At 34.0% G+C, this 25,910-nt stretch overlaps 1 protein-coding gene across 7 annotated transcripts in view; it reads left to right on the forward strand.

Moving 5' to 3' along the window:
* The window catches only part of LOC147064774 (beta-keto L-gulonate decarboxylase-like), a 34,172-nt gene extending 17,736 nt beyond the window's left edge, over positions 1 to 16,436 (forward strand). For 5 of the 7 annotated variants that reach the window (XM_085958055.1, XM_085958056.1, XM_085958052.1 and 2 more), the window contains 7 exons: positions 3,803 to 3,927; positions 4,185 to 4,283; positions 4,709 to 4,884; positions 9,711 to 9,884; positions 10,458 to 10,554; positions 11,901 to 12,070; positions 15,875 to 16,435. In XM_085958055.1, the coding sequence (XP_085814181.1) occupies positions 3,849 to 3,927; positions 4,185 to 4,283; positions 4,709 to 4,884; positions 9,711 to 9,884; positions 10,458 to 10,554; positions 11,901 to 12,070; positions 15,875 to 16,048 (969 nt within the window). In that variant the 5' untranslated portion in view covers positions 3,803 to 3,848 and the 3' untranslated portion in view covers positions 16,049 to 16,435. The other 2 variants (XM_085958054.1, XM_085958050.1) reach the window with 2 other exon arrangements.
* The last annotated feature ends 9,474 nt before the right edge of the window (positions 16,437 to 25,910 follow it).

Genomic DNA, 25,910 nt, shown 5'->3' on the forward strand with positions numbered 1-25,910 from the left:
TTTAAGTATTAAATTAAGTTTTCTGCATATTATATTAGTATAATATCAGTGTAGTGCGTGTAATTCGATAGCCGCGGCAGGGCAAGCGAGCAAAAAAGGGGGTCGAGTAATGCGCCGGTATGCATTTTCGTGAGGGATCGACTAATTTTCGGACGGTCGCTGTTGGGAAGGCTGGGTGCGACGTCGTCTCTCAGCATCCGCCCGTACGGTAGACATGGGAAGCCGCGAACCACTACGCCCACAAAGCGGCGTAGTGCTGCATCCGAAACTCTCTGGTTGCCGACGGTCCGAGGGTGTTGAGAGGGCTGGGCGCGATGCCCTCCTCTCTCAGCAGCTTTACGGTAGGCCTGGGAACCGCGAACCACTATGCTACAGTGCTGCATCCGAGTCTCTCCAGCCGCCGAAGTACCGGGAGGGCTTCGATCCTTCAACGTCTAGAGACGCAACCACCCCTTATCAAGCCGCCGCACTTTCCAGTTACACACGCTATCGTAATCAGCCCTTAGTTGGCCCGATCCCCATTCGGGCCTTTCCGGAGAGGTGCGCTTGTGACACCCCCGTATGGTCCCCATTTGGGGATGTCTTTGTGTATCTGAAGAGGCCCGAATCGGTATCGAAGCCAACAAATAATAAAGCGCTGATTACGAAAATAAATAATAATAACAGAGCCGAGCCGGCAATGCCGTAGAGTAGATTATAATATAACCGTTAGAGATTTGCAACGTCGCTTTCTTTTCGACGACGGTTTCGTTGAAAAAAATCACAAGATGGCGCGGAGATCGCGACAAACAGCTAAACCGCGAGCACGCCGATTTTGTACGGATAAAATAAATTATTCAAAATGTAACCATATAGTATAATATTGACTTAAATAAACTCGCCGTTTTCCATCACAATTCCGGTGGCTTAATTATCCACCTTCATCCCAAATACAGACGATAAAAAAGAAAACAAAACACAAAGTGACAGTTGAGAAAATAATTCTCTTACCAAAATGGAGGGAAGTGATAGTAATTAAATTAGAAATACAGAACAACACGAAATTTTTATTTCCGTTTTGACCGTATAGTATACGGTCATCACTTTCCGATACGAAAACTCACGGCGAATTGTGCTACGGTGAAATGTAATAATTTACATGTAACCTGTTATCAGATATTATCATCTTGGACAGTTATGGACAACTTGTGTTAGGACAAGTTGTGTTAGGACAAGTTATGGACAACCGTAAACTTTTGAAAATTTCTGCATTACGATTTTAATAAATCATAGCAAATTTCCTATTAAAGAAAATATTTTTTTAGTTCCAACTTTTTAAATTCATTTTTCTGATAGGTACCAGTACCAGTGTACCCTATTTGAAAAAGTAAAAAAAAACATAACATTAACATATTTACTGCTGACCAAATAATTACTAATATCTAATGGCCAATTAATGCAAACGTGCCAGTCGCGTTGCCAGCACTTACTAAGTGAGTTAAGTGAGCATTTTTTGTTACTTATTATTTTTTAATTGAGTAGGTACGTACATAATATTATAGTCAATAGGTATTTGATCACCAATTTTCGAAATTAACTTTATTTTGACCCATAATATTGTGGGGAAAACTTTGCCATCATTGATCAAGCCGACATAATATTAAGGTACTACAGTCAATCAACATTATTATTTTTGGTGAAGTTATGAAAAAACACATCGGCCAACTAAAATAATGGAGGACAATTAATATGTTCAGTTACAGTTTACATCTACAACTGTACCTATTTACGAACATCCATTTGGACAAGTCATATTATTTTAGGAGCAAACTTTTTAAATTGAACATTTAAACGATCTAGGTAGGTACCTAGGTACCTATTTGTCATTCTTTGTACTTACATCATTATTGTTTGGTCACCGACAGTGACTCAAGTCAGTAATGCAAAGTATCTATATTATAATAATTCGACCTTAGTAAAATGAACGAGATTTAATTTTTGTGAAACTAAAACATCGATTGTGCACCTATACAAATTATACTTTTTAAAATTGTATTTAAAGTCTAAACTGTAAGTTACCTATAAATTACCTACACATACTTAATAATGTTCAATTTTAGTTGTCCAACAAAAATGTCAAAGTGTTTAGAATAACATTTTATATGAAATATTATTTATTATTTACAATCTCTGATGATATTAGCTGGGTGTTATTTCTATTAATTTAAACTACGAGGGTGGGTCAATAAGTCCTTAGAAAAGCCGACAGGTGGCGCGACTAGTACTGCAAGCGGTTTGTTTTCATGCAGCGGCACTACCGATTCAGTATGCTGCGAAGTTTCAATCAGATTGGTCGGGTTGTTGTGTGTTTTTCGTACATTTAAAAAAAAATTTGCTTGTGGAAAATGGAAAAATGGAAAATGGAGAAAATTGAGTTTAGAGTTGTTATTAAACATTTTAATATAAAAGGGTTAACAGCAAAGGAAATAAAAAATGAGTTGGATTTAGTTCACGGCATATCTGCTCCTTCACTTGCAACTATTTATAACTGGTTAAATGAATTTAAACGTGGTCGTACATCAACAAAGGATGAACCACGCTCAGGACGTCCTGTAGAGGTGACTACACCAGAAATGATCAATAAAATCCACGATATGGTGTTAAGTGACCGAAGATTAAAGTTGAGTGAGATAATTGAGGTTACAGGGATCTCAAAAGGTAGCGTCATTTCTATTTTACATGACAAATTGGGCATGAAAAATATTTCTGCAAGATGGGTGCCGCGTTTGCTCACAGTCGACAATAAACGCAGTAGGGTGGTGGCCTCTAAAGCCCTGTTGTCGCTCATGCAACGCAATCCGGATGAATTTTTTCGTCGCTTTGTGACTGTAGATGAAACATGAATACACCACTATACTCCCGAGACGAAAGAACAGTCAAAGCAGTGGATTGTGAAGGCAAACCATGTCCAAAGAAGGCGAAAACCGTAAAATCAGCTGGTAAGGTTATGGCTACTGTATTTTGGGATGCACGTGAAATTATTTTCGTTGACTATTTGGAAAAAGGAAAAACAATAACAGGGGATTATTATGCATCTTTATTGGACCAGCTAAAAAACAAAATTGAAGAAAAACGGCCTCATTTAAACAGGAAAAAAATCCTCTTTCATCAGGAGAATGCCCGTGTTCACACATGTTTACGATCAATGGCTAAAATTGAAGAATTGAAGTTCGAATTGGTCGACCACCCACCGTATTCGCCAGATTTAGCCCCCAGTGACTTTTTCCTTTTCCCAAACTTAAAAAAATGGCTAAGTGGACAACGTTTTTTTCAAATGAAGAAGATATCGATCGGACAAATGCTTATTTTGAGGACCTTCAGAAAACTTATTTTTCTGACGGTTTAAAAAAAATTGAGAAACGTCTAACCAAGTGTATTGAGCTCCAAGGAAATTATGTTGAGAAATAAAAAAAAAATACAAAAATAAAACCTGTTTTAATGCTTTTTTCTAAGGAATTATTGACCCACCCTCGTAAATACCTACATACACTTTTTTTTGAATTTGGCATCATTCGCATTCTATTGTCTATGTTTTTTTGACAGATTGATAAAGTGTGGCAGTGGCTGTCAATTCAATAATATTTTTAAATTTAAAATGTACAGAAACGTATTGCTGGAGTCTGGCAACACTGAACCCTGTATGTATACGTCATACAAACGAAAACAAAACAAAACAAAAAACAACCAAAACTTTCAAAAGTTATTATTGACTACGTAAAATACATTATTTTGTCGTAATAAATTTGTTACTCTCTCTACATAGATAGAAAGTGGAGCTAAGCAGTAACCAAAGTAGCATTTTTATTAACATGGATTCTTTGGACACGAAAACGCTTCCTGTAGTCAGAAAACCTTTACACCAACCCGAACTTTCGGAAGTTGCAGATGGTAAGAAGTGAATACCAACTTTTTTGTTATATAATTATTTATTTTCCTTATAATTTATTATATTATTCGAAAATCAGAGAACCTTATTGTATTGGTCGAAATCGGGTTCCATCAATGGGGCTAGGTATATCGTAATAACAGTAGAAAGGATTGTATGGATGGATTAATTTGATATATTATTATTTTACAAAATGATATATTTTAAAAATTATTATTATGCAGTTTGCTGTTTCGTTATAAATATTTTTTTTCTTCAGTTTTATCGAGAGGACTAACTAATAATTTTGCTGATGTATCTGTTGAGGTTGTTGATTGTCCAGATTTAACCAAGAATCCGTTCACATTAGTCTGCCCAGGTAACAAAAAAATCCCTAACTACATTTTAATCATGTGCTATTTATATTTCTATCTTTATTTTATATTTCTTTTTCAAGTAAATGGGTAACGTTAAAAAGTTACCCAGTAGAAAAGTTTTGAACCACTTAAAATCCAAAGTATCCACCTCTGAAGCTATGGGTTGCGAGTTTGAGTCTAGTGTCTGTCAAACTTCATAATAATATGTTGTTCTTCCGAGCAACGACCCACTGAGATGCTGAGATGGACTAAGACTAAGGAGTAACATCCATTCCTCCTAAAAGAGTCCGTTGAAATAACTTCCCCTTTGTGGATGACCATATTTGAAATATTAATTGATCAATTTAACTGAAGTACCTACCATGACATTATATTATGTGTATTTATGATATTACACCGACAATAAAATTATTTATCCTATTTCTAGGGTTAAATGGAAAACCACAAATCTTTGATATCGGTGGTGTTCCATACTTGATACCGTTAGTTACTCGTGAGAAACTTTATGATGTACCAGAATTATGTAAACTGGCTGAAATTGAACCTGTCTATTGCATTGGTGCCGGTGCTGGACCATGGCCATACTTAGGCGTCAACTGTGAGGTAACCGTTCACTCTTATTATTAATCTAGGTATATTTTTCTTTCCTCATAATTTATGAGTAATATGTTGACATCACATGACCTTTTGTTGCTTATTAGGTATTTACCTAAGTAGATTAATTTGCATTACTTTATAGCTGTGTAAAACAGAAAAATTTATATACTTAAATTTTTTCAAATAAAAAATATTTGGGAAACTTTGGATATATAGATAAATCATGTCATAATAATTATTTGAAGATGGAACAGCTGATTTTCCAGTTTTTCTATGCTTATGATGTCATAATCATAGATAACAGACAAATATAATATTATAATATACCTACATAATAGTGAATACCCGATACATTTTTAAAGGGATAGACCAAAAAAATGCAATTCAAGGGAAAATGTTAATAATATGTAAGTAGTAGGTACCTACTTAACAAACAAAACTTGACAAACAAAATATAAAAAATATGTAAATATTAAGTATGAAAATGTCAACAACAAGCAACCTTATCATTCAAACCGGAACACAGAATGGCAAATAATATTGTGAGCCCGCTTCTAATGAGCTAAAATAAAGATCGCCGACTTATCGTGTTATGCAATTTTGTCCTTCGGCACTGCAGACATGTCTATAAATAGGAATGTATATGTGCACCTTAATATTCATTTCAATGATTGTCTTGCATTTAATTGAATGTGTTTTAATTTTTTTAATTAGTTCAGACATAACTTGCGGGAAATAAAAATGTAATACCGGCTAATAGCCGCGTACTGACTGAGTGAGTAGCCTCGGGAGGCAAATATTCGGTCAGTCAGTGCGCGGCTCGCCCGAGCGTTGCCGCGGCTGATCCAAGCGTTGTTGGTTTTTGTCGATATTCAAAGGTGCCTCGGTACGATTGCCGCGCTCACTCAGGACGGTAATATTTTGCCTTGCTCGCTCGCATATGGATAAATATCAGTGCTTGAAGCTGATACAATTATAAGGTAACTACAGACGGCTTTGGGACTCGCAATGTTCAGAATACACGAATAGGGGGCTTAGGGAAGATGCGTGGATAAATATAAGCCAAGAAATAAACCACCCCTTAGCGGATCTGAAGATTTAGTCCTTGATGGGATCATACAGAAGGGAAAAATCAAGTCAACGTTCATACTTATATTTTTAATCCCAAAACCTTTTAGATTTTTGTTTCTTTTCTTTATGTCGATGAATTAGTAAAAATGCAGTAGCTGCGACAGCAATCCGCACGCGCGGCCTCATCTCGACTTCACGAAACTAAATTGCTCGGACGTCTTGAGGCTTGGCCTTGCTGTGCGCGGCAGCCTCGCGCAGTGATTGTCGCGAGGCAAATGCCCGAAGCAGCCTTGCGAGGCTGCTCACTCAGTCAGTACGCGGCTAATTAAAACGAGACAGGACTGTGGAAACCACACCAATAAATTCAACTCGAAAATAATTATCGGATAAAGGCTTTTGTTTTATATATAATACTAGCTGACCCGGCGAACTTTGTACCGCCTCACAATCAATAATCTTGTGTTAACTTATTAGCTGAATTAAAATACTCAAAATGAATTAAGTTCAATAAATGTGCAAAAATCAAATCAAAATGAAATAGATTACATAATTTTGGTTGGTTCAGATTTCGAAGCATGATAACTACCAAGTCAATCTTCAGTTGTAAATTGTGCGGTGGCAAGCCAGGCAGATCCAATAAGTTAAAAAATTCAGTTGGATAGTTGGTTGCTTCGTCTTCGTTTATTACACAGTCAATAGATTTGAAGGAATGCATTGGACCAACGATTTGATTTTGAATTGTGAAGTTTAAGTGATCCACATCTTTGTTCTTTGCCGCAAAAATTGCTCGTTCACTCAACCAATTGTGATTTTTGTGGTTAGCAATGACGTTCGGGAACACTTTGTTGATGAGGTCGTCCTTTGCTGAGACGAAATTTCAAAAATTCAGCGGAAACAAAATCAATCCGTTCGATTCGTCGACAGGAGCACGGCAGTTACCGATAGTCAGCAATTGCTTAGAGAAATCTTCGGCAGACGGATCGTTTAGCAATGCAACTCGCATGTTTGTCGTCAGCTGAAGTTTCTTCACATAGCGCCACAGAGTTTATGATTTGAGGCAAGCATTCATTTCATCGGCAGCGGTTGGTCTTGGAATGACTGGTAGTGTTTGGCGGAAATTGCCAGACAGTAGAATCATTGCGCCACCAAAACATCTTGAGTAATTGCGCAGATTTTTCATAGTTCGATTGAGTGCTGCCAATGCGTATTTGTGCGCCATTGTGCATTCATCCCAGGTGATGATTTTACTTGCTACAAAAACTTTGTGTTTCGCAATACTGATTGTCGGTGTTTCAGTCGTTTGAAGGTTTAACGACAATTTCAACGCTGAATGAGCCGTTCGGCATCCTTATAACAACGTGGCCGCTATCCCAGAAGAAGGAACTGCTACAAAATTTCGGATCTCACACGAACAGTGGCCAAAATCAATGACATGAAAAATGTCTTCCCAGTTCCACCAGGCGCATCGAGGATAAATAAACCACCATTTCCATCATCAATTGCCTGCATTAACGTATCGTACACTTCCTTTTGTTGGGGGTTCAACATTGGTACATTCGATCGAACCGATCGGTTCAATGCATCTCGATCATATTCACGTTCACGTTCCAATTCTCGATTAAAAGCGTCATTCATTCCACGATGTGGCGTTGGCATTCCTAACTTGACTAACAAACTGCCGCACATGAGATAACACATGTCTTCGATCAAAAGAAAAGCCTAGTTATGTATCTCCTCATTCACTTCGAGATCGGGATTCTCTGAACTGACACGAATTCGATGTAAAATGTTTTCTGACATGTCACCCTTGTACTTGTTCCACAGTTCAGGTGGATTTTATGGGAAGCATGTCGAAATAATGATAGCAAATAATGTGCGTATCTGACTTGGAGATGCAGAAACAATTGCTACAGCGATTTTCATGTCCCAATGAATATCGTTTTCAATCGAATTGAGCTGTTGACATGCAGCATGAAATGTTGGACACACTACACCATTGACAGTTCGAAGTGATTCAAATTATGTCGGCCCACGAACATTAATTACCATCAACAACCGCAAGTAGAAGCATTCTTCATTCTTCGGATGAATTGTGTAAATGCGACCAAGAGCATCATTAGAATGCACATCCGGATGATCAGAAACCGCATCGCCTTGCTTCCGACGTTGAAATTTCTTCGATGAAGCGTTCCAAGTGTAATAACGTGGCATCTCAGAGTAGAGCAACGTTCGTGCAAACGGATCGCTTTGACAAATTGAAAAGAAACTGGTCAATATTGTCGCTGGAGGTGTTACAGCACGTTGAGCAACATTCGATGCATTAAAATAAACTCGTTGACCATTCTCCAGATGCACCGCCAAATGTACAGCAGTGGGATGACGTTCATGATTGGGGAATGAGAAAATACGCCAAATTCCTTCATTGCAGCTCACATATCGACAAACTTGATAGTGCGTGATTTCATCGTTGGTATTGGGAGTTTGAACGCCAAAAACCACAATATCGCTGCCTTTGGTGACATATTTGCAGATGTATTTGATGTACTTTACTGAATTGCAATACTCATGTATCAGAGATGGCGGTGTATACGGATTTTTTTTGTGATTTTCTTACTTTTCCAATGCGCGAGGAAGCTTCTCGAGGCCGAGACGAACAAAAAAATTTCATCGAAATCAGTCAATCAGTTCTATATCATCAATAGACATCATCAAAAAAGCCGTTCCATACGAAATGTATAAGAAAATGAATGTTCTTCATAATTTATTTTTCCGTGAAATTTTCCGATGTTTTAATAGTTATTCTGCTATTCAGGGCAGAGACAAATCCAACAAAAATTAAAGATCATAAAAATTGGACCAGCCGTTTTTGAGTTATAAAATAAATGGTGTAATTAACCTGACTTTGTTTTATATAGATTAGATCTTCTGGCTCGCAGCATTGTAAATAACACTGGAAAATTATTCACACAATTCAAAATTACATAATGAAGCAATTATCGATACGCGCACATTCACAAATTTGATAACCTCACAAAGTGAACATTTTAGAAGGCAACTTATCGTTTGAAAATCACGATCAAAATTGCTATTTGTCTACAACAAAGTCTTTCGGTATTATCTGAGAACTGAATCAACTGTCAAAAACGCCATGTTCATACTTTCTTTTGTTTGTATGTTTCTTGTTTATTGTTTCTGTCATGTATCAGAGATGGCGTTGTATACGGATTTAAATTTTTTGTGATTTTCTTTTGTTTTCGTATGCGCGAGCTCCTCGTTTAAATTCATCGATATCAGTCAAAAGCCGTTCGATACAAAATGTATGAGAAAATGAATTTTCTTCATAATTTATTTTTTCCGTGATTTATCCGATGTTTTAATAGTTATTCTGCTATTCGGGGCTAAGCCAAATCCAACAAATTAAAGATCGTAAAAATCGGTCCAGCCGTTCTCGAGTTATAAATGGTGTAACTAACCTGACTTTGTTTTATATATATATAGATGTGGAATTGACATGATGTTTGTAATAAATTTGGCAGCCTGTGTGCCTATTGGCTGAACACTAATTGATCTATGAGTTAGCCTTGGATCATTTCGATTTGCTTGTGCAACCATAATGCCATCTGGTGACGGAAGATGTATTACATTTGGACAAGATAAAGAAGATAAAGACCTGTTTCCTGAAAGCTTTGTTTTCCTAAATTAGGCTATTTTAAAATTTCCTGTTTCAAAAATATTTTATGAATGAAATTTTTTATTTTTAGGGAATGATCAACTTGTCTTCGAAAAATGGTGTTGTTGATCAACAGACCCATATTGCGACTGTCCAACCACTCGGCGCTCCAAAGGGCACGGCTAAACTGGAAAAATTGCCCCAAACTGAGACACGGTGCTCTTTGTTACTTAATCTACTTATGTGCCAAGGAAAACCAGGAAAAGTAAGCATGAAAATTTGCCTAATCACTCCCCAAAATAGCAATTACATACTGGTACTGTATACATAAAAATTCTCATTATTGACCACAGAACAGATTAATAAGATAGAAATGCAAAGTTTAAGATTTTGAAGCCAAATTTTGTTTATGACCAGGCCATAAAATGCTTGCAATACAAAGCCTCACTCAGGAATGTCCTTAAATATTACCAACATTGAATGCGTATTTCGGTTACGTGACAAACTTTAATTCCTTTTTAAATTTTCACGAATCAACTCATGAGCATGGTGGTGCAATCGACATGTTGGACATACCTGTGCTAAATAATTGCTTAGTATCTAGTGTCTGCCACCTATCTTGAGCAACATTTTTAGAAATTTAAATAAATTAGTTTTTAAGTGTTGTCTTCTATTAAATGTCTGAACAATTTTCGTCTCGATGTTTAATTCAAAACATCCATCAATATTTTTACCTGCTTAGATTAATATTTCAGTTGGAGCCTCTACTGGCACATTTTGATCTGCTAATGCATAACACATTCCAGTTCGGTTAAATAGATTGTATTCTGATTTTTAGGTTTTGAAAGTTGCTTGCAAGAAAAGGACTGGGACAGATGACTATATTACATCAATTCGTAAAGCCCTACAATCTCATTACAAAGATACTCCTGTCGGTAAGAATAATAAATATGCCTTATCTTTACTATTATCAATAAATTTAAATCCAGCCTATCCGGAGCTTAACAATATTTATTTTAAATTTTCATATCCCGCTCTAAAAAACAAGCAAGAATTCATAGATAATTTTTTAATTTGATAAAGGCTAAAGTAACCCAGACTCCAGTGAAGTTTCCAACCGTTTGACATTTCATAAATTGGCGCAATGCGCATGGGTAGTAAGTAAACCGAAACAGTTTGAGATTTGACGTTTGGTTCACTGAACCAGCAAAAATCAAACCATTCTCTGACCGTCAGATGTGGTTTGGTATGAAACGTCAAACCACTTCTGACGATCTGTCGAAGTGATAACGACCCAGACAGGACCTAACCTAAATTCACTCATTTTTTATTATATTCCGTATCTGTCATTTTCTCGACATGTTGCGTTACCTATGAACGTCATAATATTTTTAGGATTAAGAAAAATTTAGGTGATTGGAGATGGAGCATTCTTCGGCATTTATATATTGTCAGATGTTCATATTAATATTTTTGACATTTACACCATAGGAGTTCAGTTGAATTAGGCATATTATAGCTTAATAATCAATACCTATTATTCATAAGTAACCATACGCGAACAAGAAACCGTTTTCAGTCTCATTATCCCAAAATTCCAGCCATACTTTCTATGCTAAGAGTTCAATTTAATATCATTACCTATATTATCATGTCAGACCAACAATAATTTATTGTCATTTTATTTATATTTTGTAACGGAGATTCTAAGCTACAAACGTTGTTAAATCAACCCGGAATGATCAGGTTTTATATTATCTAACTAGTAATTTTAAGTACTTCCAATCGATTTTATAAATTTATGTTCGATTGTCGTCTAAGTCACATCATGTCGACATGAAATCAATCAAACAAGTGAGCGATTAGGAAAAGCTTCGGGCAAAAGTAATTTTTAAAAACCTCAGTCATAAAATTTTTATAAATTATGAACTAAATGGCTACCTATTGATGAAGCATTATTTATATTTTATACATTTAAAATAAATGAATACATCAGTTAAATTTGTGTCGACGATAGACGACGATCTATAGGAGGTTAAAATTTCATAAGAAGTTGACATTTCAATAAATCCGTTTCTGTTTTAGAGACAAATAATTTATTGAATTAATTTTAAGTATTGGCAACACTAATTAATATGTAGTCAGAAATCGCATTTCTGCAAAAATTTGATGATTTCTGACGGTTTCGGACTTTGGTTTGTGTTTGCTGGAATATAGCTTGAATAATTTTTTATTGTGTTGCCGTCTAAAAATATACTTTCTTTTGTGAATATCTTTATAGGTCTGGGAGGCACTTTTATTTTGAATGAAGGTGCCAAAGCCAAGCAGCATATTATGCCGGATTTTTCAACAACCCCACTGAACAGTGATAGTGATGTGGACAATTGGCTGAATTTCTATGAGATGTCAGGTCCACTAATCAACGTTGGAACTCTAGTATCCCACGACCCGGTAAATATTTGGAAATACAGACAATCAGTGTCTTTGGGTTGTCACCAGCGCTCGGAATGGAGCGGAACGCCCCGGAGCGCCGTTCCTGTTCGTGGGATTTCCAAGGATGGCGTTCCTGTTCGTTAAAACCTCGAATATGGCGTACCGGTTCGTAAAATATCCGACGGACAGCGAGTCGTCTAGTAAAATCCTCAAGCGTCATACTTAATATTATTACGTTCCGGGCTAGATTTAAAATTTACGAAAATGAATTGATAGGTACAAAGGTACAAAAACATAAATATTTTTTTTATTAAAAAATAATTTTACTGGTTTAGAACCACTGAATTTTCTATTTCCCGTACATAATGTACTTAAGTTTTTTTGAAATAGTGATAGAGTAAATGTAAGACAACGTATTTGAGAACTAACCTTTTTCAAGACAATACTGTTTTCAACGAATTTGGCATTGAATGCACTAATAGACAGACCCTTCTGCGTCAATGGTGATAAAACAATAAAATTGTATACAAAGAAATGCACTGGGTAAGATTTATTGCATTGTCGCGCGTTATGGGACAATAATGTATTTTGAAAAAAAAATGTTTTTATGATTGTAAAGAAAGGTTGGAAGCTATTTTACATTGGAATGTAGATTTACTGTAGTATTAATTTATAAAACGAGACATTTATTTTTTTGCAAGTTCATACATATTATTTTAATACAGTTAAGGTTAAGGTACATGCCTAAATATAGTGAGTTAATAACGTAATAGTTATAATGCACACTGGAACTTTTAAATTTTTAAATGAAACACATTAAATACATGTATTATCTTTACTCTACAAATGACTTAATTAATTTGTTAAATATTGCACAAAAATAACATAGTAAAAATAGTGTGAATAAAACTACGTGCCCTACCTAAGTATCTACCGAGATAGGTATACTATATCTGTCCTACCGAGGGTTGAAATTCTTGAGCACGTTTATGGTAGCCAATTGTTTTTTGTAACGAAACTTTAAATTTTGTATCGAGACAACCATAATTGACCGAATTGTCCATTTATCATATTATTATGTTAGCGAAATTTACATGGGTTTGACGCGTTCATAGTTTTTGTATTTCATAATGCAATCGGGGTCGTTCATTGGTCGTTTATCAATATTTATCCCAATGCTTACGGGCCCTTTTGATTAATTTTGTAATTAACGTGTTAATTTGCATTTGAAAATTAATTAGCAAAAACACAATTTTGTGCGGCCCGTAAACATTGGGTTAATTTGTATGCAGCCAATGATAAGCATTTTCATCAGAGGAAGCGACAAAATTAGACTCCTTATTTTTCCAAATTTAATCATTTTAAGTTGTGTTTTTTAGGTTTCCCATTACCTTACCCCCATGCTTTGCTGCTCTACACTAATTTATTTTTTATATTTCTTACATTATTGATGAATTGATGAAGTTCAGCGGAAATACTTAAAACTAAGTAGGTACCGAGAGAGATGGAATAAAATAAGGGAGGCCTTCATCCAGCACTGGATCGACCGAGGTTGATGGGTTGGGTTCTAAATAATTATTATTGCATACATGAAAAAACCTAACTATTGCAGCTGCTTTGCTAAATTTTTAAATTTCCGAAAAACTTGTGCTCTGACATCGTTTAAAAACTTTTTGTAGGTACTTAATAGCTTAAATTGTTGTTTAATAATTTCTAAGGGGGTAAAATATTTCATATTAAATAGTAAATACAGTCATGCTTTTCCTTGTGACCAGACCATACGTATTTGCTGTTTTACCTACCTACTCAACGTTACGGAATCGCCAGATAATAATTATTTATCCTAATCTATTATAATATTTTACATTGAGTGACAAAAAAAAATATCATTTCCTCATATATTTTTATTGTTTTAATTTTATATGGATATTTTTCGGGTTGAATGAACTGTGTTTTTGATGGTTAAACTAACAAAATAATACATTTAATAACTTAAATCAAATAATTCCATAATTAATATAGATAAATATTCGTGAACATCGTATGCATGTTAAAATTTTTTGTATTGTTTAAGGTACAATACGAAATAAAAATATTTAAATAAATCAATCAGAATCCAACGGGATAAATATATGAAAAATTTCCCTGTATATAACAATTTCTATAACATTGGAAACCTATTAGAATAAATTATCCTACATGTCCAAATGATGTAAATATTTTTTTTTTCTAATAATATGTACCTACACTTCTGAGGTTGTTTAAAATGATTCATATTTAATAAAGAATGCTTCATTTGTAAAACTTGCGTATTAGATATTTTTTTAATTAATTTATTAAAAACCATGCCCTTGCTTTTTCGTATACGATGGATTTTAATTTGATTAAAAAATAGTTTACCTTAATCAAAATATTTCGAATTTACGAAAAATCAGAGCTTTGAAAAAAGCGGCATGTATTTTGTTTAAGCCGAAGTATCTTCACTCATATTTCTATCCACTCTTAGTTGCATATTGTTATTCAAACTGCTAAAGAAACCAATGGAAAATTGTGATTAGTTTGTCTATTATTTCATGTATTTTAATAATGTTTCCCACTCCAATTAGATTCATATACGTTTAGTTATTTATATTTGTATAATTATTAATGTATTTTTGAGAAAACGATTTCGTAAACTAAAATGACTCTATATTTCTATGTTACCACTAATTATAGCCGATAGCGTATTGGGCGAAGATGATGATGAAAAAAGTACATCATGTAAAACTAAAAGATATTTTTATGTTACAGATATTATTATATCTAATATCACACATTTTTGGAAAATTTTCGAGCGTTCCTGTTCGTGAAATTTTCCATTTCGAGCACTGGTTGTCACCTCCTATACTTTTTTCTCCTACTTTATTTGAGATTTCAGGTTTGTTACAGAACCCATTCTCAAGGGATATTATTATGGTTAAGTGTTGGTTTTTAAAATTTAATTAACTCTGCCTAAACCACCAACCATAATCGATAAAATGATGCTATTAAATCATACATAATTTTATAGATAGAAGAATATATTTTATCTATTTCTGGTTTGGCAGGGTTTAATTGAATTTTTTAAACCAACATCGTCTGCAATTTGTACCATTAATTTATTGAAAACAAATATGTGTTTGACCGACAAAGTGTGCACTAATTTTATAGGATCTCCACAGTCTACCTCCACTCTTCACCTCTGCAACATTGTTTATTGAAAAAGAACTCATACAATAAATTGCTTCAAGTTGGCATGTGAAATAACTGATGAATGAAATAATATCTTTGTTCAAGAAGTGGAAAAATACTCATGTTTGTATGTTTATACCAAGGGAAACTGTTCCAAGAGGGAGTTTCACTATTTCTTCAACTGATGGCATATTTGACATTTAGCCCGTTTGATTGTTTGGAGTTTGAAAATTTTATGAATCAAACCTTGTCTGAAAGCAAACTTGTTGACTTTTCTGAGTTTTGATTAGTTGTTATTAAATGTCTGTGTGAAGGGCGCTTTAGATCAACATTTGTTGATTATTTTTCAACACCCACATTACTACAGTACAGTTTTCTACATTATCGGTTGAGAAACACAAAAGTACACATGGTGACAATTCAAAGATTACAAATAATTCTGAAAGCCTCAAGCAAAATTCTTCAGACAATCGTAATTGAATGAACCATTTGAACTAAATTACAGAATATTTTCAATTATTATTTTTTTATTCAACACTGAATATACACAAGTAGGTATGTATGTTATCGATTATTGAAATTTAGATCATTTATTGTTAATGATTATTTCAGGATCTGGATTTGAGAGTGCAGCATTTCCATACTTTCAGTCACCACGGGGAAGGCGGTCATTACCACATTGACACGACACCTGAAACCGCAAACTATATCGGTTACTTTATAGTTGCGGAAAGTGTTGTTAGAGTAGACGCCCCCAAAACTACACATTCCATAGGAAGAGACTAAGCATTGAAAAATTATTTTTTTTAAACTAAAGAATAAATAAACAAGATATTTTATTATATAAAATCGTTTAACGATATTCCTGAAACAAGTGGTTGATGGTTCTGACTGTCCCTTAAAATCTGTCATTACAGATAAGAGTGAAGTAAAACGTCGTATAACCAATCATTTATTTTCATAAAAATTCCATAAGATCGGTTTCTATTTTAGAAAAAAAATTCGAAAACTTCAAAAGTTTTGATTTTTATGCAATATGTTTTTTAGATATAAAAAAATATTTTTATTTTATGAGATTTAGTTTAATTTTTATGAGCACTTATTACAAATCTTTTATTATGTACCTATTAAGAAAATGGCTGTGGTTTAAATAAAATATCTTCAAAGCATTTCAAATTGTATTTTTATTTCATTCCATATTAAATTGGTCCATGATCTAAGATGGTGTGAAATGTATGTGTTACACAACGTAAAATATCGCAGAAGACGAACACAAGTATCTGATATGATAGATGCCTAGATAGATGAAGTGTATGATAGATGCCCGATATCATACCCGATACAAAAGTATCAGTCAAGAATGTATTTATACTTTTTTAACATCCGTATATGCTGAATCCATGGGACAATCGCAGTCGGCAACATTTGAAGGAAAACATTCAACGCTGAGCTTCAAGGTCTGTATGACATCCCCTGCAATTCAATCAATTCAGAATGGTGGACTGCGTTGATTACAGCATGTGTATAAAATGGAGAAAAGAGTAATAGAATAGACAGGTCAAAATGTTGCTATTGAAATGTACTGTTGATGACTTCTAAACGATTTTATAGTGAGCTATATGTTTCAGTATTTCAGTTTCTAATAAAATAATCTAGATATGATTCATCTTAAGGCGCATTTAGACCAAGTGAGCGAATGTTTGTTCTTCCCCCACTCCAGCGAAATTCTTATGCTCGCTCAACACAAAGTGTGAGAATTTCGCTGTAGTGGGGAAAGAACTAACATTCAATCACTTGGTCTAAATGCGGCTTTATCTTTGTTATGTTCATGACACTCGGTGACGACAATTAACCTGTAGTAATTAATTTGACTGCACAAAAAGTAAATCATCATTTACATTCTTAAGTAATCAGACTATTATAAATTAGGGCTTTATTATATATTTATTCTAAATAATAATAATAGCCAGAATCTGGATATTATTCAATTACATCCACATATTGCCAGGTCTATGTTCACATATAATTTAAAATATAAAGCAAACCCGATTGAAATAAAATAAAAATAAATTACTGTAATAATAACAGATTTTAGAATATTTATTATTGAAATGTAATTTTTTTTAAATTATAGTGACATCTGTATTGGAATTCATTTTTATCTTACGTGAGGGTGTATACTTCGTAATTCAGTTAATATATTATTATTTCTATGAAATCATAACTTTTGATGTGATACCCCTTAATTTATGTCATTGCTCTGGATCAAAAACATATTGAAAACAAACCTGTTTATAGGTACATGGACACTTTGTTATGCCTCTAGTTCACTGTGGGTGACAATGACACAGATATTATAATTGATTATTTACATAAACTGACATTAAAAAGTGCCCGGTTTAACATAAAATATTAAATAAATAGACAATGAATATTATTATTCCAACAAAGATAAAATAACAGTGACAATCTTTTCATCTGAACAATCGTCGTAGCTATTTAGCAATATAAAATCTGCAATCATAATAAACTCTTTTTCACGAGGAGTGTTTATTACCTGTTCACAAAATCCATTGAGTTCATGTCCTAGGTTCAAAACATGTTAATTAAAAGTAATATAACATTTGAAAACACAGATTCAACCGGATACCGTATTGTGAACAAATTGAAATCGATAAATTGATAATCTTTTATCCTATATAATTTGAATATAAAATCGAGCAGTTAGAAAAAAACTGTATGCCCCGACCTAACGACATTCACACTCATAGATAATATTTCACGCTTCCCAGAAAAAAAGTACAGGTTAAAGTTTGTCTTCGTGACGACAAAAGGACTTCTTTTGCGATTCAGTTGAGGACATTTTTCACATTCGGAGGCAATGACTTACCATGGCATTCCAAAGAATCGCTTTGCATATAATACATACTTTCCTTCTTTGTCATAGGTATCTTCTGAAATATCATCTCACCAGGTTGGGAGCCATTGTTTTAGATTAAGGTAAATATGTAATGTTTCAAATAAGTGCTCTTCACCGTAATACCTACAAAGTATATGTTAAATAGTGGTACACTTGTACAACTGTACTGTGCACGAATTACATAAGGTAAATTTAATTATTGTTATCATTATTATTTACGACAACTCTTACATGAAGCCTATTGGATCATTTTCTCTCGCTCTAACTACGTCATATTTTCTTTCAAAACTATCGAACGTCACGCTTATATGGTATGTATATAGTAAAGACTATTTGAGAATAATAATAACATATTAAGCCCATTAATTTATTTCTTCTTATGCAGGTTAATTAATCATAGACACATAAATTGTTATCAGATGTATGTAACCTACATAAGTAATAAATGACGTTGTTTAAGATAATACTATTCATTATTATGAAATTTTAACTAGGTGGAATACCCATCCAATGATGTGCGAAAACAAATTATACAGTAAAAGTAGAGTACCTGTCTGAATCAATATTGATGGAACTTTCACAGTTTACAGACTTTCGTCACCTTGGGTAAATAAAGTTTCATCTGAAAAATCTCAAATTGTTCAGTGGGTCCATTCTTAACAGTTATCACTTTAGCACGTTTACGTTACTTTCATTGGTCCAAATTAACACGGAAGGCATTCCATACACAATGCAGTTATCGGTGGCTATCTCCAAATTCGTAATACGGCGAAAATTTAGGTTGGTAGACATGTCGGTCAAATTCGGGTATGTTCGTGCTACCAGTTCCGGCCGAACATATCTCAATATGTAAAATTGACATACTCTGTCTCGTTCTCAAAATTAACACGGCCAAGAGAGGGACTGTTAAAAGATAGCACTTTTTGATAGTTCAAACGGTTAACTTATATACATAATTAACCGCCAGAATACATAAAGTGATAAATGTGATATATTTATCACAATTCTTTTTTGATGATAGGCTGGAGGAGCAATTTAAGATTTCAGAAAATGAAACTTGTAGAAATGATATTTTAAGTTAAAAGTAAAATATTTCGAAGTACATTATTATTATAATCTAAATTATATTATGTATATCTTACATAGTAACTTTATTTAAATGCTGTAATTATATTGACATATTTATAATAGACAAAATTGTAAATAGAACCTTGATGTTTTCAAGTGCTTTGAAATGCTCTCACATAATTAACTCAACGCAACAAAGTTCTTAGTAGATAGAACATAGAGATATGTTGCATAATTATAATGACATATTTTGATAGAAATCAAACAATACGTCATAATGCTGATAAGTATTGTAAGGAATTGGTAAGTAAATACATGTTGAAAATACAGTAAACAATAAAATAAAATTATAATTTTACCGAGTGTTATTGCTAGTAAGTACACCTAATTTTCTAAATAAAGCTGAATAATATTAAGTCCTGAAATCAGCTGGCATCTATTTTGTCATAAACTTTTTATTCTGGATTTTATTTTATTAGCTGGCATTTATGATTGAACTAACATGACGTCCCACAACGTGACATTGTCACTCTCTCTCTTGGATACACATGACAAGGGACATCTGTATACACTTTTGCATCCACGTATGTGAATGAAAGAGACAACCGCTTTAGAGACTGTGATTTTCCACATGCGGTATTTACAATTATGCATCCAGATGGAACTTTGATACACTGTAAAATTCATATGTTTTTCAAATAAAACATTTTTTAACTTTGAATATTGCTGGATTTACAATTTTAAGGTTTTTTTAAATACAGATCTGCTTTAACACGTTGATCGCCATGGGGGTCACCGGTGACCGGCATTGGATTACATTCAGGGGGCCATGGGGGTCACCGGTGACCGGCAAAGAAGACCTGCCTTAGAGTTGTTCTACAGCGCCGGCGGGCACGCGCGCAGTGCATTTTTCGATACGCGGTGACCGGCATGGCCCTTCTGTATATTACTGCTACTTGGCCTGAAAATAAGTCTTCCCAGTCACAAAATATAGGCTCACTAATGTAAAGAATGTACATAATGAAAAAAAAAGTTTTCCTTTTAAATTGTAAATGTGTTTTTATTGATATAAAAATAAAAATTAAATAGATTATAAAAATGTAAGTTATAAAAAATATGTAAATAATAAAAAAAATAGAATAACAAAAATGATTATAAGGTTTGTATATGTATATTTCCAGTTTATGTGTATCCAGGTATTATACTACCCAATTTGAAAACTTTATTCCGTATTTGTGCCTTTTCTGTTTATTATACTATCTAAATCTAAATATAATTCGACCGCGAAATGGCACCATGCTCTCGTCAACACATATGGACAGGTGACCGGCGAAATGGCCGGCACGGCCCAATAGAATAAATTAACTTGTTGGCGCCGCGACGGACACATGTGGCCGGCACATCATAAAAACCAATATTTACGTAAAAAAATCATCAAAATGAAAAAAAAACATTATATTCTTTCATAACCTATCAAATAATACCTTAAAAACAAATAATCATTTTTTAACTATTTTATGTAAAACTAGTTGGCGATCAATGTGTTAAAAAGTGATTTTATGAAAAAATGGCAAATAGAACGATCTTTAACTGAGGCGGCGATTAGCAAGCTTCAAAAATATTGCAAAATAATATCAAGTTTAACTTTGAATTAGTATCCAGTACCATTAAAACATGTTTAGACCGAAGATTAATCAAATTAGATAAAATTTTAATTTTGGCCTCTATCTTGGTATTTTATGGGAGTCCAATTTTAAAATAGAACTGCACAGGAAATCCGTGCTCATGCTTTGATTCAAATTTTTTATTAATGTAAGTACAAGATTCTTTGGGTTATCATTTCTTTGGTTAACACATCCTGCCGCCATACTGTGGAATGAATTCGTCAAAGACATCAAGCGCCTTAGGCGACACAAAATAGTAACAAAGACCTATCAATTATATTGAGATGATTGAGATAAAGGGGAGATTGTATCAAACTGTGGAAATTCATAATCTAATGAATTTTATTAACACATTTTGCGCGGGCCTCAATACAAATTCACAGGTACACGCAGCGGGCGAAAACCAGCGGCAATTGAAATAAAATCGAATTTTACAAAAATCGCTCTATCTTCCAAACTATCGGTTATTTTTAAATGAAATTTGGAATTCACACTCACCATATATTGCTCCTCAGTGCTGTGTTTCTTTTTAGAACAAATTGTTTAAAATAACATAAGTACATGGCAGTGGCGAAGGGTGGAGGTAGGCTGTTAAGATCTGCCATAAACAGTCCACATTAAACTTTTTCAGACATACATATTTGTTTTCATTGAAATAAGACTACAATTTAAAGATAGCGTTGGTTAGTTTTTTAAAATTCAATTAAACCCTGAGAAACCAAGCCATAATAGATAATAGTCAAAAAATACATGTCTATCTATAAAATATCTAAAATTATGCAATTAAATCATACATAACTTTGAATATTTTATAAATAGAATAATATTTTTTATTTATTATAGTTTGGTATACTCAGGGCTTAATGAATTAAAAAAAAATAACCAAAAATATGTGTAATATGTATTTTTAATCCAACAAAAACAAATAACTATGAATGAAAAAGTGTGTACAATTTTGTCGTATTGCCCAAATTAGACCAAAAATATTATGGTTTCGTTTAGGCATGGTTTAATTGATTTTTAAAAACCAACTAACACCATCTGTAAATTGTAGTCTTAGTTCAATAAAAACAAATACATATGACTAAAAAAGTTTAGTGTGCACTATTTATAGCGAATCTTAACAGCCTACCTCCACCCTTCGCCACTGGTACATGGTGCTAATCACATATTTACAGGAAGGTTTCGTAAAAAATATTCCATTCACTATAAATAAATTCCCGCACAAAAATTATTATTCTAATATTTGGATAAAGTATGATATTTATGAAAACACTCACCCCTGTGTAGGGGGACGTCACAAAATGTACACATATAACTAGTCAAACTTTTCTTTTTGTGCACCGAACACACTCGACACTGTCTTTGTGGGTATTTTTTTTTACCATCTGTAACAATTTTTATCATTCGATGCTTCTTCATATCGAGTGATAACCTACCAGGATGATCACTTTTACCCACTCTTCTTGGTAATCGTGATGTAGATGGCCCTGCTTCTTCCAAAATTGCGTCGGTTTCAACGATATGGTCGGCTATCCAAAATTTGCTTATACTACGCAAAAACTGTTTGTAAGTTAGCCTTTTGGTCGGATTTAATACTTTATAAACTTTAAAAGAATTGAAAAAAGCACAATTTAACAAATACATGACAACTCTCTTTGTCCATTTTTTTGTTCTTCGTATGATCGAGTAGTAAGAGAGATACTGATCCGCACGGTCAACCCCTTTCATATATTTATTATATTCGATAACACATAGCGGTTTCCAAATGTGTAGTCTCGTATTCCAATCGGTGTTGTGACTCTCTAAAATGGTAGATGGATGTATTGTTGAAATCATTCGAACATCTCTCTTTGATTTCCAGAGTTGTAACAATACATCCTTTCGCCGACGGAAAATACTCTGTCCTGCACTAAGATTGACGTGTTTAAAACATTCTGGGAAGCCTCGGTTTATTCGCATTGTTCCGCACGTCCTAATTTTATTTTCTAAAAGTGCTTCACTGGTTTTTACACTATTATAATAATTGTCCATATAGACATGATGCCACAAATTTAAATACGGACCAAGAAGCAATTGGATGGTGTCTAATAGTGGTCTTCCTTGCCCACTGTAAATGAGCATATTACAGATGTATCCCGTAGTGGCTTCACTGACCATGCGCACTAGGATACCGTATTTTATTATCTTAGATGCATTATATACTTTAAATACAAGTCTTCCCCGCCACGGTATAATACCTTCATCTAAAGAAAGTTCCCTTTGAGGCTTATAAACCGAAGAAAACTTCGGTATTAGGTATGTCATAATTGGCCTAATCTTTTCAAGGCGATCGCTGGAATCCGTAATGATATCGTTATTTGAAAAGTGCCACGATTGCCAAATTTGTCTAAAACGATCACGACTCATTGTTTTAGAATATATTGGTGTTTCTATACTCGGATCAGTAGACCAATAATCATCTCTTGTGTCTTTTCGAACTTGTCCCATAAGCAAAATGAGTCCGAGGAATTTTTTCATCTCACCAAGATTTACAGGCTTCCATTTGATAGATTTCTTCATTTTCTTGATTCGGGATTCATTTTGTGTGCGGTATCGATTGCTTTCCTCTACCATCATGCTAAGTAAATCATCTCCAATAAATAAACTAACTATATCCATCACATTTTCAGAATTGTTTGGTGCTACGCAAATACCAACGTTGCCTAAAAATGGTTCAATATGCGGTGGGTTGTCTATTTCAGACCATTCCATGACTTCCTCTTCCTCCACTTCACTGTCTTCAGAATCACTGATTTGTAACGGTATCACTGGTACCCTTCTCGTGCGAGGGAACTCTTCACTATCGCTGTCGCTATCACTGTCGCTGCCTAATTCTGGTAAATCTTCACCCGAATAGGCAGACAAATTATCGGCAAATATTTCGTCATCGCTTTCATAATTGTCTGAAGCCATTTTTTAAAGATTAAATAAAATATCGATTACTTAAATATATTTCACTTGTAAAAACACACCCGTTCTATAGCGCCGTATTTCAAGACTGAAAATTCAATACTGATATTCAATATAGATCGTAGTAGATTACAGACATCTAAATAACATTGGTTTCCACTTATGTTATAATTTATTGCTCCGCTCGCATACCAGCGTTATCGCACCGCACAATATCACTTACACAAGTGCGAAGAATGCATTCCGTCTATCACAAATTGTCGTCTTTTCACTCGCTCACAAAGGATAATATTATAGTATGAAAAGGAGGCCTATGTATTTATCACACATCATAAAAATATACATATAATCGCATTCACAGTACAGCGAACAAACCATGTTTAAAGAATACATCGATATTTCACAAAATGTTATCTTCCTGCTCACCCATCAAAAAATAAACAAGTGTAAAAAGAAGACGCATATAGTTTTAGCATTCTTATCGTCTACAGAAATATAGTTCGCTGATTTAGTGACTCTAAACAAATTTCCTGATTACGCACAAGCTCTCATTTGGGCTGCGCAAGAGTGTGTGTGTAAGTAAATGAATCGACGGTAAATTATTTTTTTTTGTAGATGTGTGTGTAGTTTGAAACATTTTCAAACCGTTGACATAAAATATTCGTATGCAATAATCGGGTAGAAATACCTTTCCCGCACTTCAAGTGGAGCCGGCGTAAAAGGTATTTCTACCCGTCCCGCCGACGAGCACCGGTACGGCGCGCGGGTAGAAATACCCTTCCCGCTCAAGATGTGTTAACATAAGTGTTTTTTTTTTTTGACCATGTCCGATCCTAATAAGATCATAATATCGTCACTGTTCTGGCAGAAGACACTAATTCGAAAAAATGACATATTGAGTTAGTTATACCAAAATGTTCCTTATTTCAAACTTTACCGTCTGGAAACCTTCTTAATAAATAAACAGTCTTTATTTTAAAGTCATCCTTTTTACGATTACTTAATAAACTCACATGATAGACTATTTCAAACATTTTAACAACTTCAAAGTCAAATTACTCAAAACTAGTATTCTCCAGTTAGTGTGTTCTGCCAGAACAGAGACGATATGGGCTCCACAGAGTGGACATTTGTATTATCTGATTATTTTTTTTACGAAAAATGGTTGTCAGCCACTTGCTTAACCTATTAGGTCCATACTCTGACCCATACACAAATTAAAAAACAATATGTGTTCTTGCCAGACCCGGGATTCGAACCTGGGACCCACGACGCCATATAATTGACAGTTGATTTATGGAGTCCCACTGTTGAGTTAAAAAAAATGTAATTTAGTGTGCCCTCTCTCTAAAACTGTGGGTTCAATGCCGTAGTATATGCACCTCCACAGAATGTAGTCTATATTAACGGACCTTTTTTAACATATTCCATTGGGATTTTTTCCTTGATCGAACGCACATTGAAAAAATAACATTTGGGGTATATGTAAACTCATACACCATGAGGTTATATGTGTCTAACGTAAATGACAGAAAGAACTGGGTAAATTTTACTATACCTACTGCCAAAGGAGTTTGTCATTAATTTTTCGATGGAAATTTTCTCACCAAAGAAAAAGTTGCCAATCCCTACTGTATAGTTGAGAGCTGCTCTTCATATATAATGGAGCAATATATTGTGTGATTTAAAGTTCGAGGTGTCATTACTGCTTATAACTTCGCACACATTACCTTCTTGAAATAATGTAAGATTTTGTTCTCTAATTTTTTAATTAATAAGTTTACTATAAATTAACATAGGTTGGTTATGAACAGTGGCGATCGGTGAGTTATTTTACTGGGAGTTCACTTTTTTTTAAAGTACCTATGTTATTGTTCATTTGTATGAGAAATCCATTCTTCTGTTTTTCATCGACACAAATTCATTCTTTTTTGGATACTGAGCATATATAATGCCTTCAATCTTGGTTGCGTGATGGTGTTTCTGCTAAAATACTTGATCCATTTGAGTGTGGAAAAACATCTTTCACTTTCCACTGATGTCA

Source organism: Rhyacophila brunnea, unplaced genomic scaffold, assembly GCF_057557595.1.
Source record: "Rhyacophila brunnea isolate RB1 unplaced genomic scaffold, BYU_Rbru_1.0 scaffold_7, whole genome shotgun sequence".
Taxonomy (NCBI): domain Eukaryota; kingdom Metazoa; phylum Arthropoda; class Insecta; order Trichoptera; family Rhyacophilidae; genus Rhyacophila; species Rhyacophila brunnea.